We start from the raw sequence: 25,389 nt of genomic DNA, 5'->3' as shown, positions 1-25,389 counted from the left end.
GAAGTGATTTTCATGAAATTTTATCTTTGTCGTTTTTCAAATTACGGGAATGTTTTAAAAAAGTCATCAAATTCAGATTGTTGAAACTTTAAAGTGTTGAAATTGATTGCAAAATTAACTGCAATAATTTTGCATCAAGGATTTGAAAACGATGTTTTTTTTTTATTTATATTAATTATTCACAATAATAATAAATGAACATTAATAAATTAATGTTAATTTATATATATATTTATTTACTTGTAAAAATAATTTATGAGGAGAATATATTTCTTGATCCTACAATATTTTTTTAGACTATGCTGGTTTTACGAATAGAATGGTTTGATTATTATCAGGTAATTTCATTTTAGAACTGGCTATTTAGAAATAGCTGTATGAAAAACCGTCTTAAACGTTTTTAACTTTAACTTTCCTAAGAAACGTTTTATTGTACATTTGAATAGGAAGTTATAGTTTTAAAAATATTTCATCGTACATTATTATTGTACATTATTAACATCGTACATCTGATTAACATCGTACATTATTATTGTACATTATTAATCAGACGCCTTATATGGAATACTTTGAAAAATTTCTCTTTTGTAGAATTAGGTTAGGGTGGTGTTTGGATTCTTGCTATTTCGTGTTATTGTACTTTTAAAGATTTTCGGTTGTAACGTTTTATTGAACGAAAGTTTTGTCGTTTTAAATTTTTTCTATATATCTTAGGATTGACAAAACTTGGCAAAAGATTTTCAGTTTTAAAGCGGGTAAGAAATGTGGAGCTTTTATTGCGAGGAGTTCAACCGGCCTTAAATTCTCTAGATATAGTTACTTACAATTATCCTTACAGAATAGTAACTGAATTGCACGATTTATATCTTCTGGTGAATGGGAGAATTCTTAATAATTCGATCAATCATTTTAACCCTTGTTTTTCATTCTTTGAAGAGTGACGATTTTCAAAGGTACCTGTTGAATCCTAGAAAAATTCCAGTTCTAGAACCAAGAGTATAGCAGAGTAATGAGTATAGTATTTTGCATATATATATATATGCAAAATATATATATATATACATAATATATATAAATATATATAAATATATATATATATATATATATATATATATATATATATATATATATATATATATAGTAAAGTAATCGGAGGCAGGTACAACCAGTTGCGTCGTACATACAGTAACAATGGCAATGGCTGTGTTGGTTGAGCCGTCGCGCCGTATACAATCGCACCCCTTAAAAATTGGAAATTCAAAAAACCTTGGTGTTTTGATGTTTATTTAAAGAGTATTTGCAAGCCCAAATCTACTGAATATCTCATTTAATGTAGTGGGAAACGGGGAAAAGTTGCAGTCATTTTCCAAAATTTTTTTACCTTTCTTCACCCCTTTCAAGGTTGAATTTCGAAAAGTCTAGATATTGGTTTTTGGATATTCACAAGAACATTACACATACCAAAAATCAGGTTGCTATCTTTATCAACCTGTTATTGAGAAATTAAAAAAAAAAAATAGTAAACTTCATTGTTACTCCATTTTAACCTTTGAACTTGGAATTACAAAAATCCCTTCCTTAGTGTGCACTTACACCGGAAGAAGAACGTGTATACAAAATTTCATCAATTTATCTTCAGTAGTTTTTGGTGGGCGTTGATTATCAATAGGTCACGACCTGTTGTTTTTTATCCTACCCTACTAAAGGGCATTTGTATGTGTGTGTGTGTGTGTGTGTGCATCCCCTTAGCTGAGAACATGCTTACATGATTATACATACTGCCCGTCAAAAAATCATTAGACTTTTTCTTAAATGTTTATAAACAATAAATAACAACAGTAATAATAAATTAAATTAATACATTTTGCTAAACTCATTCATTCAATATCGTAGTAGATCTTAAAACACAACTATTTTCAATAAAAATAAACCGATACTGAAAATACTATCGATTATCCATTTAGAATGCATTGGTATTTTGTTGGAAGGTTAGGTTTTTATTACGATAATTTGTTTCGTAAGAGGTTTCGCCTGGGTGATCCTATTAAATATCAAGAAATGCATTGGACGGAAGGTTATCTGCTTTCGCAACCAGCAAATTTTAGCCTCTTCTAAGCAAGGTGAGTATTCAGCGTCTTCCAAATTCATCCTTGCTCGGATACGGGTACAGCAGCAGATGGATACGTGGTCCACCTTGAATCGGAATGGTTTGTTGTAGAGTTGATGGCATCGTGCAGTAGAATTCCTATGATTGAAAACCCCGTAAATAAGGACAGCATCGATGAATACAGAATTGGATGTAAAAAAAAAAGACTTTTAAGGAAAATTACATAAATTTATCCAAGAATTTAGAAATAAACGAATGAGGCGTCAGATGAAGAAATCAAGGATAAAAAAAAGTATGGTTTCATGATAACTAACAACGCCGGGTACGTGGAGTAGCAAAGAAGTGGAAACAAATTGTTACATTCTATGTATAAAGTAAAAATTAAAAATAATACCGCGTAAATAGTTATTCTTAATTTGGTCACTACTTAAGAAAGTCAAAATTTTGAGAATAGAAAGAATACTTTATTGGCCGGATTTTGAAATTTGATTTATCCAAAATAAAATTTATTTTATTTTACATTTTTTTTGTATTATATTTATTTAAAATACGGTTAGGCCTAAAAAAGCTGACAGAAGAAAGTAAATTCTCAAGAAACGCAAATGAATCTTTGTTAAAAGTGAACCGAGAAACGACGAAAGGCTTCCGAGTGTGTGCTACGGCTCTCTGAAATAAAAGAACATGTATTATTTTATATAATAACTAACTATTGTTCACTTTGGTTTTGCTAATAATTTTGTTGAGTTCGTGTGAAAATACTTTGCAAATCGGATTAACATTATAATATCATTACGCTACAGCAATATCCAAGATGGTTTATGTAAAAAAAATATATTTTTAAATCGTTTATTTAGGTAATACACATTTTTGGTTAAAAAAAATTATTTAAAAATTAGTTTACGTTACTACATTTACATACGTTACTGTTTACATACTTTACGTTTAAAGTACGTTGTTTTTTTGCCAGACTAGTAAATGAATAATATAATAAGAAAAAGCTTTTGTTCGCATGAATTAATGGAGTTTTTTAAAAGTTACGATTTTCAGATATTTTTTATTTGTCGTTCCATTTCTAATTCATTATTTTTGTATTTTTAACGCTCATTTTTTTCGTTGTTGACTAGGTGTTTTGTTAAAAATAGTTCAAAAGTTTAAAATTTAAACCTTTAACTTAAAAATCTTGATTTTTAACTAATTTATAATGTTTGGAAATTCAAATTTTTTGGATTTCTTGATTGAAAAATTCGAAGTATGAATTTTATATTTTTGATCCGTTTGGAACAAAGGTTTGCCTTTAAAAGTTGGAAATCTGTTTTAAATTACCTCAGGAAGTGTTGCATTTATTTTCAGGGTTTTTTTTGTAGAGAAACGCAGGGCGTTTCTTGGCCTTTAAGTTTGCTGTGAACGGCATGCATTTTAACTTCTTTTAAAATATATTTTAGATAAAAATTAAAACCCTTTTAATAAAATAAACTTAAAAGTTATAAAAACTGCTTGTAAAAATTTACTAAAGAAAAAACTAATGCCATTCGTTTCTATAAATATTCAGTTTCTGAAGTCGTCGCGTAATTTAGATTAAAAGTTGCCGGTAATTTGTTTTTAATTTGGCACAATTTTTTTAAAAGAATTTATAGAGTAAATTTTACATGCTAGTGCGTTTTAGAAGTCCGTATTTTATTTTTAAAATACTTCGTCTATTCTTTTGTAATTTTGTTAGTTTTTAAAAATTGCAATCTATTTTTAATTTCAGTTATATAAATTTACCCTTGTTAATGATTAAATTTCCGTTAGTAAGTTTTATCTTTAAATATTTATTACACTTTAAACTCAAGACTTTTAAATATACGTTTTTACGGTTCTCTTTAAACAACAATGCATTACGTATTCAATCGAGGGGGGAGCTCTTTATGCTTTATGATTATAACCGTCGTTTTAATATTAGTCGTGGAGAGGGGAGAAAATTGTAACGGCCAGCACGCGTCAAATGAGTCATGGAGAGTTTCAACTGTAATGGTAGTTTACCACTTTACAAATACCAGGTGGTTCCCCTTCTCCTGTTACCCCTCTTATAAGAAGTAGCGATAATTTTATGAAAACTTTCTTTATTTGCTTGTCTTATTATTTGAACTGCCCAATGCCATTTATTATTTTTTTTAATTTTAGGGTCATGACTATTGTGGTCATTAGCTCCTTTCCAAAAAAAAAAAAAAAAATGTATATATCTCTAAAAGTATATTTTCCCTTGCTAATGAAAAACACAAGCGACTTAGTCAAAACACTAGTCTTGTCAGATAAATCATCCTTTAAAAAAAACTTGTCAAAGAATATTAAAACCTTGAAAGAAAATACAGGATGCCAAGGACGTAAAGGGCCATTGCCACTTAAAACATTTCAAACAAAATGTTCACATGTATCAAAGCAACTGCAAAGTCATACAATTACCAAAAATTTATCTTTCATTAAATTCGTCAAAATTTCTTAAAACTTATTACATTATTTATATTTATCGCCTAGTTTGCCCTTAGGCCATCCTTTCTTTCTTCTTTTTCCATCTTCCTGAAGTCCTCAATGTCGAATTCCATGGTATCTGAGGCCTCGGAGATGGAATATTATGATCCTTCGCAGTAAATTACGGAGGATGTCTTGCTGCCGGCATATGATAATGGCTCTGATAGTGCGGTTAGCAGTGCGTCTGAATCAAGACTCGGTACCTTCCCCGCTAATGCATGTGGGGCGGCTGAAGTGCTCGCCCTTTCATTTAATGGCCTCCGCGCTGCACGGTTGTTCTTTCAAAATCCTGTTCTTCTAGCATCTTTACTTCAGGCTTTACAGTTCCTCGAGAGGGAATTTTCTATATTTCAATAATATCAAGTGAAAACAGGGGGTGCTGCAGTTCCACAGTGCCTATACGCGAGCCGCCACTGCATTTAATAATAAAATCAGGGGTCTGATCCTCCGAGCTGGATATTCAGTTTGGTATTAATTACTTGATTGAATTAAAAGAAACTGACAACACAGTTGTAGGACTTTCCCGTTACGCGGCTAAAGCCGCGATCCTGGAAAGCCCTACTAGTGTGTTTTTTTTTTTTTTGATGGACGGCTTACACGCACTACTGATTTTAAAATATTTAAATATTTAATATTTTATTTAAATACAATACTTTTTGTTGTCAATTCAATGATTCTAACTAAAGCGCGCGCGCATACCGTATTTAATTCACGGGGGTGTGGCGTACTAGTGGCGACCGTCGACAGGCTGGTGTAGCCGCGAGGGTTAACCAGGTACCAAGTCAAACTGGCGATCGAGTTCGAGACCCAGCCAGACCGAGTACTTTTTTACACGTTAAATATTATTCATATATTTAATTCTACCGCTCACCTGTGACTTCACAACATAGTAGACGACTACAACATTTTTTGGGGTGGGGGTGCGATTTTGCGAAAACGTTTTTTGCAGATATTGTTATTTTTTAATCATTAACAAATGCGGCTAAGAAAAATATAACCTTAATTAGGCGAAATCTTGAGATACTGAGGGTGATATTTCTCTACAGCCTTACTACCTTGACCTTTTAAGTTAAAAATTTAATAGCATCAATGGCTCATATTGAAGTAATATGACAAAGTTTGGTCAAAATCGGTCCAGTAGTTCTGGAGATATAAGATGATTTAGAAGCCAACACTGAACACACACACACACACATACATGTGAACATTAACATCCAAAAAATTTCCATACATTTTTTTGGGTTCCTTAGGTGTCAAAACATCTAGATCCGTGAAAACTACATATGTTCAAATTGGACCGACTACAATACTTCCCCTTCTAGACTTACAGTGCTCTCTAGATGAGAAAGTAATTATCTACTTCAGATCAAAAATATACATGCCTCAGGTTTTAGATAGATATAAAGATAACAGTATTGAAATGAAACATTGAAATGGTCTTTGGGAACTGAATAAAATTTTGAAATTAAAATATATATATATATATATATATATATATATATATAACGTTCAAGTTATTACAGCCCAGAAAAATGACAGAGGTAGCAAACAAATGTAATAAATGTGAATATTTATGCTTTACAAAATGGCTGGGGGATAGAAGATTGTTACAGGATGTGAAGGAAGACCTGAACTATGTGTTTGAGAGATTGGAAAGGAGTTGTAGATGGGAGAGAAGAATGGAGACGTGTTATATAGGAACTGAAGGACCAGTAAAAAATATTGTAGTGGAATTATATATATATATTTGGAAAGTCGTGCAGTATGCTTAGAATTATGTGTGGTGCATTCTGTTTTTTTGGGATAGGGTTGGTTGCCCTGTGGGTTTGCTGGGGATTGCTCAATAATAAACCATGACATCAGATGTTGAATTGTGATTGAATGTGCTTCGTTTTGTTTCATCTCATTTCATTTATCGGAATCAGTATTTGGGAGAAACGTAATAGTTCTTACAGTAGATGAACTCATTTTCCTCGTTAAAAACATCTTTCATGAAGGTGACAAGTATACTGATTTAGTGAAGCACAAGTTTTCTGAAAAGTTTCCAAATACAGTGAGGAATGCAGGGTCAGTGAACCCTTATTGAAAAATTTCAGGCAACAGGCTCTGCTGAAGATGCTGATTGAAGTGGAGACTGATTGCGGAGATGCTGATTGAAGTGATTTGAAGTGGAAGACCACCTAAACTAAATGAGCTGTTTGATATTTTGGATGCTATGGCTGAAAGTCCGTCAAAGTCAATGTTTACACATTAAGTAAGTTAGTACAGCAGCAATATGTTGGACTTGTTACCACACATAAAGTTGCCCCTATAAAGGAATGTATGTTCAAGAACTGAAACCTACAGATCATGCCAAAATAATTAATTATTGTCAATGGTTTAAACATTTTATTGACCAAAATTCTGTAGTTATCCTTGGGGACATTATGTTATTTACAGAAGAAGCGTGGTTTCATCTGGGAGGGTATATTAATTCACAAAATACATGACTGTGGTCGAAAAATGACCCTCATGAATTACCCAAACAATCTTTACACGAAGTGAAAATTGGGGTCTGGGTCGGTGTGAGTAAAACATATGCACTGTGGATCCAATCTTTTTTGAAAATGTAGTTAATAGTGATCATTATTGTGGTGTTTTAACAAACTTCATTAGACCTTAACAGAAGTAGAAATCAATCATGGTTGGTTCCAACAAAATGGTTGCTTCCCACAATAGCCACAGTGCACACAGCTAATAGTTCAATGACTTTTTTATGAAATGTCTGCTGAATGAATCATTTTGGGAGGTTTATGGCCTGCACAGTCACCCTATCTGACACCTCCAGATTACTTTCTATGGGGGGACAGTAAAACAAGTAGTTTCATCAAGTTGGTTAAAGTATTTGAAAACAAATTGAAATGTGTGCAATGTTGTATTGATGTTGGTGGAGGTCATTTTCAAGTAGTTTCATTAAGTTGGTTAAAGCTGGTTAAAGTATTTGAAAACAAATTGAAATGTGTGCAGTGTTGTATTGATGTTGGTGGAGGTCATTTTCAACACTTTTTATAAGCTATTCAAGTTATTGTAATATTCGTTTCTATAAAATAATGAAATCAAAATACAAAGTAATAGTTAAGAAAGTTTTGTCATTACACTTCCATAATTCCAGCGCACAGTAATTTTCCGAACACTCTTTATGTATGTATATGTAATATATAAGCCTGGAGGTAAAGGACATCATCTCCATTTTACAATTTTATAGTAGAGCATTTTGAAGTTCTGAAATTTGCTTTTTTTAATTTCCTTTGCTCATCACCATCCTTCCATGATACTAAAATATCTTATCCAGGTCTACTTTTGTAGATGCTATTGCATATTTATTAATTTTTGTTTTATATTTTTAAAAAAATGGATATGGTGTCACCTCTATGTAGTTAACATTTTTTTTTTAAATGAATTTTAACATCATTTCAGTAAGTCTGGAGAAAATTACGTTTTATTTTGAAAAAAACATATTTTATAAAAATTCCATTCATAAAAGATAATATTAGTGCAACATAACCTCCTAATTGTTTTGTCCATGAAACAAAAAAATTGTGCAATAAAACGATTGTACAATATTGTACAATCGTTTTATTGTTAACAGTATTACAATATTGTAATACTGTTAACAATGAAAAGAAAAAGGTAATTAAAAGACTAATTATTATTATAAAATTATTTTGTTCATATAGAAAAATGTAATGCAATATAATATTATTGTTACAGACACTCAAAAAAAGTTTACAAAGAACTAAAAAATATAATCATTTCTTCATTAGTAATATTATCTACTGTATGATAAAAATTTGCAATAAGAAATTTTTAAAGAGCAGAAAATCTTCATGTTCAAATATAATTTATTAATAAAACCAATATTCTAAACTAAATCTTTCATTAAAAATAATTATTTCCTTTAGTCTTCATCACTTTCTTCTTCAGGAAAATCATTTACTTTCCTGCAGTTACATGTGTTTTGATAAAATGAACTGTGATGGTAGATACTTAAGTAGAATTAACAGGTCTTTGTATTTTAATAGCGATATCGGTTTTGGATCGACTCTAATGACATCAAGTACATTTGGAAACTTGATGTCATTATTTCCAAAATTACTTCATAAATTAACTAAAAGAAATTCTTTGTCGACGTCAGTTTCATATTTATAAAATAATTCACCAATATTTTCTTGCCCAACTTTAAGATGAACAAATTGTGACAGGAGTATTGGCTGCTTTTTAAAAGCTTTCCTGTAAATAAACGAAGATTCTGTACAGTGATTTAAAATGTTTGAAATCATGTTGCTCCATATCAGTATTCAGTATTTCAGTATATCAGCATTTTGTATTTTACTTAATACATTTCTCGTAGGTTTATGCATTTCATTCTCTGATTCAGAGCTTATGTCTAAAGCTGGTTCATAATCCTCATCCTCTGAAGTATTTTAAAAGTCATGTAAATACAAATCTTTTTCTAACAAATCTAAGTCTGCAACTTGATCATTTGAGAGCAATTGGGAGAAGCTGAGGTTCCCTCATGGGCTTGTTCATTTGAAAATAAAGGATATGGTTCATTTACATAATTTTCTGCAGTAATATTTTTTCTCTGTTGTTTTTGCACAATTACAGTTTCTGCAAATAAAACGAAACCTTGATAATTGTGCAGCTAGTTGAAAAGTTGAATATTTTAACATGTTTGTTAATTAGAATTAATTATTACAAATGTACAAAATATTGTAAGCCTTAAAAAAAAAACAAGAATAATTAATATAGGCTCACATTAAAGATCAATACAAAGCATTTACAGTAAGATTTTTCTCAAATGCCAGGATAAAATAACCCATATTAAAGCAGGAAAATATATAATTGTTATTGTAGCGCCCGCTGTGACCCAGAAAACTATAACGTAATTTCCGTAAAAAAATTTTCTCAGATTTCTTTATTAACTTACTAAAGGTTCTGAAGATATATTTACTTTTTTGTCTAAAAACTGTTTTTTTTAATTTCAATAACTCGGCAATTAATTTCATGATTACTGAACAATCATGAGGAAAGTTTCTTATTGTTACGGTCTCTTAATCTAAAAGCCAAAGCTACATGTACTCTCCAAGATGGCCTTGCAATGGGTCAAAGGCTGAATAGGTGACCTAAAGAAAGTGGCAGTAAGATTTTCATAATCTTCAGTATAAGCCAGAGTACAGTTGCAATTAGTATGTAAAATATCATGTTGAGCAACCCGCTGGAACTCTGGCATATCATGAAACTACTTACATTATTCTAGTTACTAAGTAAGAAAATTAGCACATTTAAGAGTTTGTTTGAACAGCTATTGAAACCATTGTGTTAACTGAAGACTAAACCTAAAGGTAGAATATGTTACTCACTTTCATCCTGATTTGAAGTTATCTGATTTGTTATTAACATGGATATAACTTTTCCAGCCCGTGATATTACAATTTTTTATCATATTTTAAACACTAATTAAAAACTATTATTTTAACGCAACAAATCCCATTCAAGAGAATAAATATGAATACTAATAATAACTGAATAAAAGGTTTATTTAGAAAAAACTTCTACTGAGTTATTAGAGTTGCTAAACTAGAAAGTTAAGATGGGCACATATGAAATGAATACAATTATAATTGATGTGAAAATAATTACTTTATTAATATGACTTTAAAATATGTTAAAATAAAATAATATTGCATGTTATCTTTTGACATATTCACTTTGTCTCTTCTCACATTAGCCACATCAAAATTTTAAGTACGAGTTAGAGGTATAAAACATCATGAGCATATGATATACTTCAGTCAAATTGTTCAAAAAGAGGTATACAATGATATCTGCACTTGGTGTTGATACCCCAGTAAAATTTGTGCTTGTAATCATTTTAAAAGTAGCTATCTTGTTTATTATCCACAGCTGAGGATAATGTTTTATACCAGTGGAAGAGCACAAAAAATACTATATGATTCGTTCATAAACCCATTTTTGACAGAAATGGAAATGGTGTCCTTCAGGCTACAGATTTATATTGACTGATTTATTAAACCAGGTTACATGGTAACAATACAATATGAAGTAATTATATATTGCTGTTTGGAGCGATACTACAAACATCTAACCAGTCTGGTACAAAAAAAATACTTACAAACTAACACTTATGATGTTAAAAAATAAAGACACAATACTGATAAATAAATAACAAGCAGGTTTACGTTATTCATTCACACATCTCAAATATATTGTTAATGCGCGATTTCAGTTTTTAGTATTTATAATTTTCAGTTCATTCAGTAGTTTATTGAAAAAGTATATTCCATTTTAGTAATAATTTTTATTTCCAATAATGGAATTATCATATTTCTAGTATTGCTTGTGCTATTTGTATATGTTAAGCGGAGATTTTTGTAGTAGTGTGAAATATATGTTTCTCTAATATCTATTGGTTTTACACAATTTCTCTAATTTTTCTTTTATCTATTTTCATTATTTTGTTGTGAATGTTTTGATTCAAGATAAGAGTAATTTTGTTTGAAGATCCTCATGCTATTATTCTGTTTATTACCACACTGCAATATAATCCATATAAAACCGTTTGACATTTTTAGGGGAAAGCAAATGACTCAACTTTGAAAATATATCTATTAGATACTTAGTCCTATTGTCAATTTAAATAATTTGATGGTCGCATTTCACGTGGCAATCAATAAATAGATCAAGATATTTTGTTTTTTTTCAACCCTTTGGATTATTTGATAATCTATTTGTAAATCAAAATGATCAGGTAAAATATTAGTATAAAGCCCTAAAGTAATGGGTACTGTTTTATCTATCTTTAATGTTAAATTATTATTAATTAACCATGCATCAATTAAATTTACTAAAGTTTGCATTTGTATTAACATTCATAACTGTTTTCTTTGGCACCTAATAATACTGTATCATCAGAAAAAGATATGATTATGCTGTCAGCTAAGCATAAGTCAAATATATTATTTATGTAGACAATAAACAATAAAGGCCATTACTATATTACCATAATTACTCTTTACAGTATATTTTAATTTTACTAGTTGTTTCCGATTGCTTAAATAACTTATTAACTTTGCTAAATAGCTTATTAACTTTGCTAAAAGACCTCTTTTACTGACACTTTCAAGTTTATTTAACAGAATCTCATGATCATCTTATCAAACATCTGTAAATCAAGGAATCCATTTGCTACTGAAAAACGTTTGTTTATTTTTCCTTAGATGTACCCAGTGACCTTAGCTAGTAAAAATCTTATTTGTACACTGATGTGATATCTTATACTATTTATAATGTTTTTAATACAGATGAAAAAGAGAGGTTTGGAACCATCTGCATCTACATACACAAGTCTTTTTAATGCTTGTTCAGCTAGTCCTTGGCGTAGTGATGGATTAAAACGTTTGAAAAGACTAAGAGAAATTATGTTAGAAAAAGGTTATATACCAAATCAGTCAAACTACCATGCCATGATAAAAGGTAAATTAATTTGTTTTTTATTTTATATTAATTATTACTTAAGTCGTAGCTTCAGTTATTTTCATTTTCATTGATGTTGAAACTACAAGTTATGTTAGTAGTACTCTTGCATTAAATGGACTATTATTAATTCATATTCTTTTTCAACTAATCTTAAAACAATAGAAATTAATGTATTAATGATTTATTCTCAAATGTTACATTTATACATTAGGATGGTAATTTGTAATTATTTCAGCAATTTTATTAGGCTGTGTTTGGCTCCTCCAAATAAAAGTTAAAGAATCTCTCACCTGATATCCAGTTCAGAATCATATATTGTTAGGTTGCTTTCTGTTCATAACCATTGTAAAGTATACTGCTTAAAGGAAGGTTAGCTGATACATGACAGGCTCGTGTATCAATGGTAGGCCATCCAATCAGGTGTGCCCTGCTTCAAAGATATCTAAAATCTTTGATTCAAGGAGCACTTTCAAAATATTGCCAAAAAGGCAGGTGATGCTTTCTTTGGTGTTTGTAGAATAGTCTATCTCAATTGGTGTTTAAATTTCAGAACTGTGCATGTTCTTTATAAAGGCATTTGTCAGGCGGTAATGCTGTATGCTGCACCTGTTTGGCTCAATGAATGGGATATAAAGGTTATGGGAATATTTTGTTGAAAGCCCAGCACCCTTCTACTACTGTCAATGATAGGTGGCTGTAAAACTGTTTCTCAAGAGGCAGTCCTTGTTATTGGAGGTGTTAAGCCAATCGATATCCTTGCCACTGACTGCCAATTGTGATACAATGCCAAAAAAATAGGCAAACTTATCTCTGGACACATGTGAGAGATCGAGGACCAAGGCTTCCATTTATGGCAGGTTAGGTGGAAAGAATTTTCTGATGGTTGTTACATGCATTGTATTTTCCTGGATATGATAGCTTTATGAGTTACTAGATGGATTTTCCTTTGTCAGAATATTACTCGGTTTCCTTCTGGATATGGTGTTTTTAGAGATAAGGTGGCTAGGTTTGGTTTGCTTGTCTCAGGTTTATGCCCAGAATGTAGAGTTGATAGTAGTGTGCACCAAGTCCTGTATGTTTGGCCAAAGTACGAAGCTGAACATACTAGAAAGTTAAAGAACTTGGGAGAGAATTAATTATCTCTTAGATTTGCAAACCAGTTGGAATACTTGAAAAGAATGTTTTGTAGTTGCTGGCTTCCTAAGATTTCTGGCTCTGCAGAGGATGGCTGAAGGGGTTTGTTGCTCTAATAGCAGAGTTGCTACCTGGGTGGCTAAGGACTTGCTTGGGCACTTGTTAGCCACGAAAGGCAGTTTGGCATCCAGCCCCGGTTAGTTTAGCTGCTTGTTTAATTCTCTGTGATAGAGCTATGAGTGGAAGGGTGAAGACATTGACCTCACTTCCAGGAGCAGATCAGATCAGAAGCATGTTCTGTTAGGGACTCTGTGATGGAGCTGTATTTAGAAGGGTAAAGACTTTGACCTTGCTTCTGAGTGTGGACTGGATCGAGGTAGAATGTGTAAGGAACATGTGATGTGGGAGAGTGGAAACATTGACCTCACTCTTAGATGTTTATAATAGACTCAAATTAATTTATATATTTGATAGTGCTACCTAGTTTTGAAATTTATTTGGTGAATGATTATTTTGTGTCATTTGGTGTTAAGAGTGAGACACAGGGATTGTGCTTCTATGAAATGTTTAAATATTGAGTGAACTACAAATTAGCAAAATGTTTTTGGAAAAGCTTGCAGCGATGGCAATAGCAAAGTTGAGTTAAAACATCAATGGAAATGTTTACTGAAGCATTTAAGATGACTTCTGGTAAAGCCCATTTGAGCTAAGAACAGAAGGGGTGGTGCCTCAACCAGAATCGTCACAAGATGGGTCTCTTCCAGTGCAGGAGTCAGGATTTGAAGTATGCTTTTGAATTGGATAAATGATCAAGCAGTTATTTATTTATTGATAATGTAATATTTGCCATTTTGTAAAAAGGCTTCTGTAAAATAACAAACTGACAATAAAACAAAAGCTTTATTTTGTTCAAGTTCTTTATTTTATTTCAGTTGATCTGGACACTTGTGAGCTTAGTATATTCACACTCTTACAATAAAAGGTTGGAAGATAATAGTTTTAATTGGAACTAAAACATCATAGTAGAACACATTAGAGGAATGTTTTGCAGATTTCATTTAACAAAAGTTCATCTTAGATGTGATCCTATTGAATCTAATTTGGAAAAAGATATTGAGATTCTCCCATTTTACTGTTTAAATGTGTCACATTTAAATCATGATTATTTATTTATTTCTATTCTTTTAAAGTGCATATAAAAAAAAAATCACCAAATATGTAATATATGTGGACAATTATTCTATACATGTGTTTTTATGGCGTTGAGACATAATACTATATTATTATGTAAGTTTGATCATCAGAATTCATGTTCTTTATCATTCCTCTTTACTCAATTAACAAATAATTGTATTTTCTTCATTTTTGTGTCAACTACTAAAGCTTTTGTCCCAGAAATCTTTTTGTAGAGCATGTACAGAACGATTGCTAACAGGAATTGATAAAGTGCTCAGTATAACAGCTGTAACTAACGTTAAGAACTAATGAAGCTTTATTATTTTAACTACTATCTGATTAAATGGTATGTGTGATTGAATTTGAGGATAAATATCTCAGAAATGGATTATCAGAATTTTTTAAAGTGTACATAAAATTTAGCTTCTTTAATTTTATCTATGTTGATTGTCTTTATACCAGGGTTGTTCAGAAATTTCTTGGCCTGGCACAGAGTTAGCGCAAGTATGAAAAAATGGCTAGAGATTTGTTAAGTATGATCCTTTAGATGGTGTGGTGCAAGGTTTCACATGTGTGCATCAAGTTACTTGTTTATAGCGATGAATAAAGCAAACAAGTTTATCATTTTCTGAAAAAAAGGATAACATTGAGGTTTGAGCAGTACAAAGTACTTTGTTTAAAAAGGTTTAACCTTGATAGTCTTACGAAAAAAAATAAATTGCCCCTAAAGAATTCTTCTCCTTTGTTTCTGACCTACTGCCTAGTGAGCTGTCAAATTTAAATGTATGCTCACACATCAATGTAAGATGATGGACTTTCAGTATATCCAGTACTGCTAAGATGGATGGAATTGCCACAAAAATCCATAATGTCACATTAAATGATTGCCAGCTGAAGGTATGCAAATGGCAAATATCTTGATAGGTATGCTATTACAAACATCTTGATAGATTATGTCCACTACATTTTACGTGATAGTTTGGGTATGATAAAGTTTTCTGCCCAAAGGGTTCCATATTTGTTATCAGTCAACCAAAAATGCATTTGATTGAACAATTCTCATAGGTACTTAGACTTACTGAAACACAGTTTTGCTGAGTTTTGTTTGACATTTTGTAACAGTTAATGAAATGTGGATTTACCATTACTTGCCAGAGTCCAACAGCGGTCCAAACATTGGGTAGGAGAAGGTAAAATTGCTTCAAAGATATCGTAAATTTAAAGCCATGGGTATGGTTTTTTTTTGGGATTCTTGTGGTGTGATGCTCATAAAGTACCTGGAAAAAGACAGGACCATCGCCAGAGAGTATTACCTTCACTATTTAAGTCTGTAGTCCAAAGTCATTGGTCTAAATGTATTGAATTGTAAGGTGATATATTGATGCTCTTTTTTAGAGAATTTAAGTAAATTTGAGAAGATTCTACTTCAGAACCTCAATTCCAAAGCACTTTGGCTGATTAAAATCGTTATCCAGTTTACGACAAGTTTAAATCATAAAATGATTGTAAATCACTAAAGTTATGCTTTTTTTAATACTTTTTGTGAATGTCTTATTATGTTCTTTACAACTGCAACTCCAAATTTGAAACACATTGGTTTGGTTTTATCATAAATTCTACTGTAGTACAACATTAAATAAAACTTATGAAGAGCAGCTTTTTTTAAAGTTTTTAAAAATTTATTGTTATGTGATGATGTGATAGCAAAGAAAACTCAACATTTACTGCGTTCTTTCAGATAATGAACTGACATCATTGAGCCTCTTGATTATGGGTTTTTGTAGTGAAGATATTAGGTCTTCATAAAAAGCTTAAAAATTGAAAAAGATGTAAAGTTATTGATTTAAGATTTAGCAGATCCATCTAAAATACTATAGTAAATAATGCTGGCTAGGGTGAAGCCATTTTGGCTATGGATTTGCAAGTTTTAATCTATAAATTTAGGCTTTCAAAATTCTTCTTTTTTCAGATTTACAAAAAAAAAAAAATGAAATAAAGTATATAAAGAATATATTAAGATAATTAATGGTGATATAACTGAACAGGCTAAATGGTTTATTTTTTTTTCAGAATAGTTCATCTTGGATTATTTATTTATTTGTGTTGTGTTGTGGTTTTTTCTGTTTTTCTGTCTGCCCAGTACCTCTCTCTTCATTCTTTCTGATATCTCTTACCTTCCTTCTTCAGAAAGTTCAGCTGTGTTTGGCGCTTCTTGGAACGTTTTATTTTCATCTATTAATATTCTCTTTAAAATTTTTCTTTCCATTATAATTTCTTCAATTATCTTCAATTCTAAACTTCTATTTCTATTTCTGGCTAAACTTTTATTTATACTTAATGAAAATCTTTTAGTCCATGAAGAGACTATTCTTTTAGTACCGAATATGTCTTCAAACTTGACTAAGAGTGATATGTATTTGGACAGTAGGTCTCATGAGTTCTAAAGGAGAATTTTAAAGTACACAAGTATCTTAATGAGTACCATGTTAGAAATAACAGTTGCACACATTTAATAAAGTACAGGTTTTGGATTTTGCAGTAGAATATTTGTTACAAAATCATTTGAATCTTTGTGATTGTTTAATCTGTAGTACATCAAAGTTAAACTAAAAGTAAGTATAAATAAAGAAAGCTTCCCTTCTCTACCTTGCTACATTAGTTTATTTAAATAACAACTTTCTGGTAATGTAATGTGACCCAGCAAAACTAATCAGCCTTTTTGTGTTTTGAAATCTATGTATTTTTTTTGTATTATGAAATTATAATGTTTTAAATTATGAACATAAACATAATTAAGTTATCTACAATTATTATCCAGAAAGTAGTGACTTTTTTGATATTAAAGCCAGAAATTGAATACTATTTATTTATTTAGTATTTTATTTTATTACATAATACTTTATTTTGCACCGTTTTAAATTAAATTCAACACATCATGCCACTAGTTTTGCTATCCCACCAAATTAAAAATACCAATTTTTTCTAGTCACTGAGTGTTTTGACCTCATCACCACTTCCAAAATGATCTCCTAAAAACTGTCTGAAAAATTGCTGGTTCAGATCAGGACTCAAAATTGTAAGGGGTACTAGGGTTTCAAACAGTTCTCCATGAAATTTTTGAACTAGAATGTGTGTTATAGAGTGGACAATCTGAGTTTTAGCGTGCACATGAGCACTAACATGAAACAATGCAGTGTTGGTTGATAACGGGCTGTACCATTTGTTTGGAGTTTTCATTGTAGAGCTAGTTAATTATTTCATTAGTCTGTGAATTTATTGTTAATTCATTTAGAATGGAATCAACAAGTAAAAAGCCTTTCTACTATCAGAAAATTTGTGCCTTAATTTTTCCATGCGGTCAGAGATTGCTTGATTTTTGTTGGTTTTTTGAAGGAATTCTAGAATATGCCTCTCCATAAATAGGCACTTATTGTGTTTCACCATCAGTAAGATTTGATTAAACAATTCATAGTTCTCTCACCATTTATATCAGTAAAAAAATTAAACAATTCTCCATCTGCATATTCTTGTCTTCTTCAAATAATAGTAAAAGGTACGTACTTGGCATACATTTTTGCACTCAAAATTTCATGTAGAAAAGATCTTGAAATTGTAGGAAATTAGCTATATAATCCATCAACAGTGAATCATTTAAATGTTTAAACTTCAGAGTTGATTTTTCCTTCTGTTTTTTAATTACGGTTGAGAGTTATCCAGAACTATCTTCATCACATAAATTTGATCTTTATTGAACATGATTTATGATTTTCTCATAATCAATTTTTTTTTGACCACATCAGCACATACTTCCTTTATTTGCCTTTAAATTCTTAATGCTTGTATGAACCTTTCTGCCAATTGTTTAAAAACCAAATCAAGCTTCTAAGATCACATTTTGCAAGACATGTTATTTTTTCATGTTTATAATTGTATAGAAAAACATTAATAACATATTTACGTAATGATAAAGTTGACTTATATACTGGGTGTATTGCCAATTTGAGAGCACTGCAAGGTCTGCAATGTTCTTTATTTTTGAGTGGGTCATGCATTTTTTAACAATCAATAATTATTAATCACTCTAGTAATCAAACAAAGCATGTGGAATGGATATTGTTGTTTGGTAAGCAGTGGCTAAGCATTACTGCAAAACTCTGACACTGTTATTTGCATTAAATTTATCAGTGTTCTATTATGGTTTTTTAAGTTATTTTAATTTGTATTTTTTTTTTAGCATATGGTCGTTGCAATGATTTAGAAAGTGCTTTTAATGCTGTTGATGAAATGATTGAAAACAATGTTAATGTTACAACTGGGACATTCAACTTCCTTCTTCAGGCATGTATAACCGATAGTGAAGCCGGTCTTCGTCATGGTTTATTGGTAAGTGTCCTCTTCTATATCAGTTTGTTTTTTTTTAGACAGCCAAGAATTGAAAAAGTGTTTTTTTTTACTTTTTAGGACAGTTTCACCTTTTATGACTTTTCAGTTCGTCTTTATTTTATTATGAATTTAGTAGGATTATGTATTTTACCAAATTTTTATATGACATCTTTAGTATGGAAGAACTGAAGTAGGATAATAAAGTGATTAATGTAGTAGCCCTCTCCCTGTTGTCATACTGACTCACAGGGTTTGACATACCTATGAACTTTTTTTTTATACTGCTTCGTTTTTAGTTGATAAGAAAAGAATTATAGATTTTCTTTTGGCTTTCTTGTAAGTTTTCCAGTTTTGTAAATACCATATTTATTTGCATAAGCCCTGCAGCATTTTTCATGATTTACTTTCTAAAATTCCAAGGTACAGATCTTATTTGCTTTATTATAAAAATTGAGTGAATATTACTAAATGAACGTTTATTATATTTTACAAGCCAGTGTTTTATATGACTGTGACTATAAAAGGTTATACAAAAATAGATACAATACGTCAATGAAGATGAATTTTATTATAATACCTATCTTTGCCACTAGAAGAAGAATGGAAAGGTTGATCTTGTTATGACTATTATTAGTTCTTTATTCTTTAACAAAATTCGTAGAATGAAATGAGTCTCTGGAAATACGTTAAATTCCAGTTTTTAGTTTTATTTATTTCAAGTGAATTTTCTTCTTGCTTTTCACTTACCTTTCAGTACTCAGTTGATTTCAAACTTGTAAATGTGTCAGATCTTGGTCACATTATTTTCCTTTTTTTAAAAACTACTTTTTAATTAAAAGTTATGTTTTCAAACTAATAAAAATTTTGTTTGTTTACTTTTTGCTGAAAAACTAAGAGTTGTGTCAGAAGATGGAATTATAAACGAGCAGCCAGTAAAAAATATGATATCGATGAGTTGTGTATCAACATCGGCGAAAGAAAAAGATTGCTTGGTGCTTCTTCTAAAATAAGATCTTTTCATGGACCAAAGTCTGGAAAATTCCTTGAATTAGAGCAAGAAATAATTATCTTTAATGCTTGCAGAAATTGGTTTCGAAGATTAGATCTGGTTTGACTATAAGAAGATGGACCACTGTTTGTCAAAGATTTCCAGACGCATATGAAGAAAAATTTATGTAATTTCAGCTATGTGTTATTGGCTTGCGCAAAAAGTTTTATTTCAAACTATCACAAATAGGTAACACTAATCAGATGTCTGTATACTTTGAATGCCACAGAATTCAACTATAATAAGTCTGATCAGTGAAAGAAGTGTTCCTGTTTGAACTGGTGGCTGTAAAAAACAAAGGTGTACAGTTATGATTGCCATTTTAGTATATGGAACAAAACTTCCAACTTCTGCTATTTTCAAGTGAAAGACTTTGCCCAAAGAAAATTTCCCAAAAGGTTTAATTGTTCGATCTAATGAAAATGGATGGATGAATAGTTAAAATTTATATGGCTTTATAGATCAAAAAGCTTGGGAAAGGAAAAATATATGCTTGGTTCCATGATAGCTTTCGGAGATGTTTGACTGAAAATATAACAAATTCATTATAAAAAAAGAATTCTGAATTAGTAAATATTCCAGGAGGATTAACTTCTCTCTTTCAACCTTTAGATGTATGTATTAAACTTTCTGAAGACAGATTGAAAGAATTTTATTCTTCTTGGTTGGCAAACAATGATGATTCATTTATATTCACTGGATGAATTAAAAGACTATCTCTTTCCTTGGTCTGTGAATAGATATTGACTGCATGGGAAAATATATCTTCAGAGCTTATGATTAAAAACTTAATTTTAAATAATATGGATGGGGCAGAAGATGATATGCTCTGGGAAAACTACTGATTCTGGATCTGAAAATGAATATGAAAGTGAAGAAGAAAGTGACTAACTGGAAAGCTTAGCAATTGTAAATAGTTATTTATCCATTTATAATAATATTAATAAATAAAACTGTGAAACTGAGTGTTGTTTATTTTTTACTAATATCAGATCTTCCACTTATTGAAGTGTCTAGGTGTAAATGAATATATATTTTTTTAAGTAGTGTTTCTCAATCTGTGGGGCACATTCCCCTAGGGGGGTGTCATAAGACTAAGTGGAGGATGCGAGCATGTCAAAAAGAAAATAATATTAAAAGAATTAGTAATTTACTGGAAGGAAAGCAAAACAAATTACATTCTGATATAATAAATAATAAAGTACACATTTACATTGATGTAATAATACACTTATAAATAGTCTTGCATCAGTACTGTACAATGTATTTAATAATAACTTATATTAACTTTAATAATTTAAACTTTGTACTTATTTATTTTTACTTTAAAAATTTATTTTAACTTTAATAATATTAACTTAATAGTACTAAATTAAAAAAAACTTAATAATTATTAATGATTCTGTTGGGCCTGTCTTACAGAGCAAAGTTTTTCAAAGTAAGGTTTAATATTACAAATAGACACTCTGAGTTCTTTTTCTATATTTAGCTAAGATCTATATTTTGTCCTCAAAGCACCCAGAAAATCCGATTTCACAAAGGTAGGATGTTGAAAATTGTAATAGTATACGAAATGCTTTTGTTTTAACTGTGGAAAACTCATCATTCCCCCCTGCTTAAAATTCAAAGAGTGATTTATTACTAAATTGTCTTTTGATTTTGCCATTTGCTGTGAACTCTATGAAGAATTCTTCTTTGGTAGTTGAGAGTCCTTCTGGAGTATTTTGAAATACTCCCTAGGTGAAATACTCCCTAGAAGTGGGATCCCTAACCCACTTCTAACTTGCTATCAAGTTGTTGTCAGCAAGAAAATACTTTTTTAAATTCTTCCAGCATGGCTAAATGATTTTCAATGGTTACAAAAACAACTATCACATGTTGCTCTTCAGCCTTGTAAGTTTTAACATATTGATCCACATTTGCAAACATTTCTAGTTTTTTGCTTTAAATTTCTGCTCCATAATTCCAATTTTCTACAAAAAGAACATTAACTTTATCACTCATATCTAACATACATGTATTTGCTCCTTGGAATTGAAGATTCAAAGCATTTTATTTCTCGAATATGTCAACCAAGTAGCCCAATTCCATCACAAATAAACCATCTCGAAATTTCTTGGTTTCCAGTCAGCTTTCCTCTTCTAGAAAAATTGTGATTTCATCTCTTAACTCATAAACACATTGCAAAAATTACCCACATGATAACCATCTTGCCTCGCAATAAAATAGTAATGCTGAATTTACTGCACCCATGGCTTTATAAAGTGCAGGAAAGATTCTTAGTTTTTGGGGTCTCATTTTTATATAATTTACAACAGTTACAACCATCATTAGCACAATATTCAGACCAGGACTCATTTCTTTGGAAACCAGAGCTTCTCTGTAGATCATGCAATGTGCCCAGACACACTATGGAGATTTTTGTTTCACGCTTGTATACTTTGGAATCTTCAAGATATTGAACATGCACTATCAGTGCATATTCCAACGCAATCTTTCCATTCTATGTTTGTCTCATTTATAAACTCATTTAAGATAGCAAATAATGCAAGTGCTGTTGCTTTGAGTTGTGTTAGTTTGCAGAAAAGTAGTTCTTCTACTGCTGACATACTATCACAAAATCGAATATAAGCAATGAAATGAACATTTTTATTGCTATCTGTCTTATCAAGCTGAATTGAAAACAATTTTTTCACACGACTTCCCGATAAGCTGATGCTGTACATCTTCAACTATGTCACCAATATGATGGGAACAGTATCATTTGATAGAGATATGGACTGCAATTGTTTAGAAAAATTATCTCCAAACATAGTTTCTACAATCTCAATTGCAGCTGGCAAAATACGCTCTTCACCAATGGTGTGAGGCTTCTTACATCTGGCTATTATATATAAAACTTTGTGAGAGGCAAGTAAAGTTTTTTCATTCAAAGAGAAAGTTTTTTTAAAAAATGATGTTTTATTTCTTATGATATTAATTTTAATTCAAAGAATTCTTGGGATTTGTTAATATACTCACTATGAAACATTTCCAAATATTTAAATTTATTTGGTTTCATACTGTCTGCTGCCAAAATTTTTGAGCAAATGATACACAGGGGTCTTTCTTCTTCATTTATTTCAGTACTGATAAGCCCAAAATTTAAGTATTTTTGAGAATATCTTCTTGATTTTATTTTCGGAACTACACTCATCTGTGCACTTGTTGATGCTTCATTATCGTGTAATGCTAGCTTACACCCACTTAAAAATTTATCCATGATTCTGTATAAATCTACTGCCATGAATATTTAATACTGTGAATTACAATTAACGCACAAATTACAACATACACATTCACAGTAGATTCGATAGCAATAGAAGGATAGACTCGACTGAAACTGGCAGGAATTGAATGAGATGCAGCATTTATACATGTTTACGCAGACACTCTAGACTGCTTGAGACAAATTGGAACTTCTTGTGAAGATGCAAGAATGTCCAGTGTGGTGGACATAAGAGTGCAACAGAGAGGTATTGATTCTGGTTTTGTCAATGCAGGGGGTGGTGATGCCAAAATCAATAAATTTACTTATTCTTAGTAATTTGTAAGTTTGTAATTAAGGTTGTAGTGTAGCTTTAGCATCAAAATATATTATTATTGTATGAGATGGGGAACGTGATAAAAATTATGATTAAAAATTGGGTCACAAATACTGAAAGGTTGAGAAACGCTGTTTTAAAGTTTTTCTTTCTTATTAATCTTAAAAGTAACTTATGTGTCTTATGTGGTGGTGGGGCTTATGTGGGAAATTCAGTATTTTGTTGCTTGTTTGTAGTTTGACAAGGATATTGAGAGATACCACTAAGAAAGTTTTACAAATACAATTTATTTACTCTTAAATAAATTACTATGTACAAAAGAGATCAGTTTTAAATCACAAAATACAATTCTGATTTTACTGTAAACTTTACGATAGCTAATAAAAATTAATACAAAATTGAAAGTGCATGTATTACAATAACAAGCAAGATAACAATTACAAAATCAATTATTAACTTTGTAGAAGAACTATTTTCTTCTAATATTTAGAAAAGGAAACTAGCTCACACTTTATCAATAAATTAAGTTTACTTAAACCCTGTTCACAATGAGCTCACTGAACAGCTTCCCATATACTTAACTGCAGACAAGAACACTATCACAAAACAGAATACTCTAGTGACCACTCCCCACTCAACTGATATCGTACAATCACTTTGAATAGTCTCACATATTGTCCTCGAATTCATTGCACACTGAACTAAAGTTTGCTGTTCCTTGGCAGTATTAATATCTAACCTACCCTTTTGTTCATTCAAGCATATATGCAATATGGTCTATTTTTTCTTGAAAGAAATTTCCCTGTTTCTGGGTTTTTCTTTTTAATGTGTTTGTCAATTTCCATTCTTCAATTTTTCTCTAACCAATACAATTTTTTTTTCATTACATACAAGAACAATAAAGTATTTTCAAGTAGTGCTGGGTTTGTTGTGATTATTTCTCCAAGAAATAAATAATTTTTTCCCCTTTTATTATCTATATATATATAATATATTTATCTGTACATTTTGGTTTTATATTTAAATGTATGAAGTCTTTTTAGTAGTTATATCATAATAATAATATTTAATTTTTTTGTGTTTAGGTGTGGAACAAGATGTTGAAAAAAGGAATAAGACCAGATTATTATAGTTTTAATTTAATACTCCGTTGTGCTCGTGATTGTGGTCTTGGCAGTTTAGAGGCTACCACTGATGTTATACAGACTATAACTGGATCATCAGAAGTATGTTTGAATTGTAATAATTTTATTATTTTGTTTACGTATATGATATACGTTTTGTTTACGTATATGTTATATTACTGTTATTTTAATTCAGATTTTTTTTCTTTCATTTATTTTGGTATCAATGGCAGTCGGTGATAATTATTTAAAACTAAACTTTTAAACAAACAACTGTATTGAATTTAACATACAACATTTTGAAAACATAGAGTCACTGAAGAAAGTAACAAAAACAACTGAAAATGTTATATTTACTAAATTTGGTTCAGCTTGTCATTTAAAACTTTTTAAAAAGTATTGATTATAAAGAGGAAACTTGTACTTGACAGTGAACTTTTTATCATATTAATCTTCTTCTTTCTTGCATTATTGTTGTAAGTTAGGGTCTATGTCACAAGTAGGAATTGACAAATCATGCATAAAAGTACTCCATTTTTTACGGTTTTCCTTTATTCTATAACTTGGAGATTAAATAAATCAGATTAGAGTATTTGCATATTTAAGTACTAGTTTATCTGTTCATTAAATATTTCTGATGGTGTGTTTCATGCAGCAGCAATTCAAGAAAAAAAAGCTTTTTTCTCCTTTTTATTTTGTTTTCGTTGAACTCTGTTTTAAGAATACCATTTAAATACGAATTTTTTTTAGCTTCAATTAAGTGGAAAAAGGATTGTGAAGAAAAAA

At 30.5% G+C, this 25,389-nt stretch overlaps 1 protein-coding gene across 1 annotated transcript in view; it reads left to right on the top strand.

Annotated features, from left to right (window-relative positions):
* The window catches only part of LOC142327076 (pentatricopeptide repeat-containing protein 1, mitochondrial), a 71,058-nt gene that overhangs the window by 28,177 nt on the left and 17,492 nt on the right, over positions 1 to 25,389 (top strand). The window contains exons 4-6 of the mRNA XM_075369908.1: positions 11,980 to 12,151; positions 18,699 to 18,847; positions 24,565 to 24,705. Of these exons, the coding sequence (XP_075226023.1) occupies positions 11,980 to 12,151; positions 18,699 to 18,847; positions 24,565 to 24,705 (462 nt within the window). The remainder of the gene's footprint in view (positions 1 to 11,979; positions 12,152 to 18,698; positions 18,848 to 24,564; positions 24,706 to 25,389) is intronic.

The sequence above is a fragment of the Lycorma delicatula genome, chromosome 6 (assembly GCF_047948215.1).
Source record: "Lycorma delicatula isolate Av1 chromosome 6, ASM4794821v1, whole genome shotgun sequence".
In the NCBI taxonomy this organism is placed as follows: domain Eukaryota; kingdom Metazoa; phylum Arthropoda; class Insecta; order Hemiptera; family Fulgoridae; genus Lycorma; species Lycorma delicatula.
The sequence above is the reverse complement of the archived record's forward strand: the minus strand, read 5'-3'. Positions and strand labels throughout refer to the sequence as shown.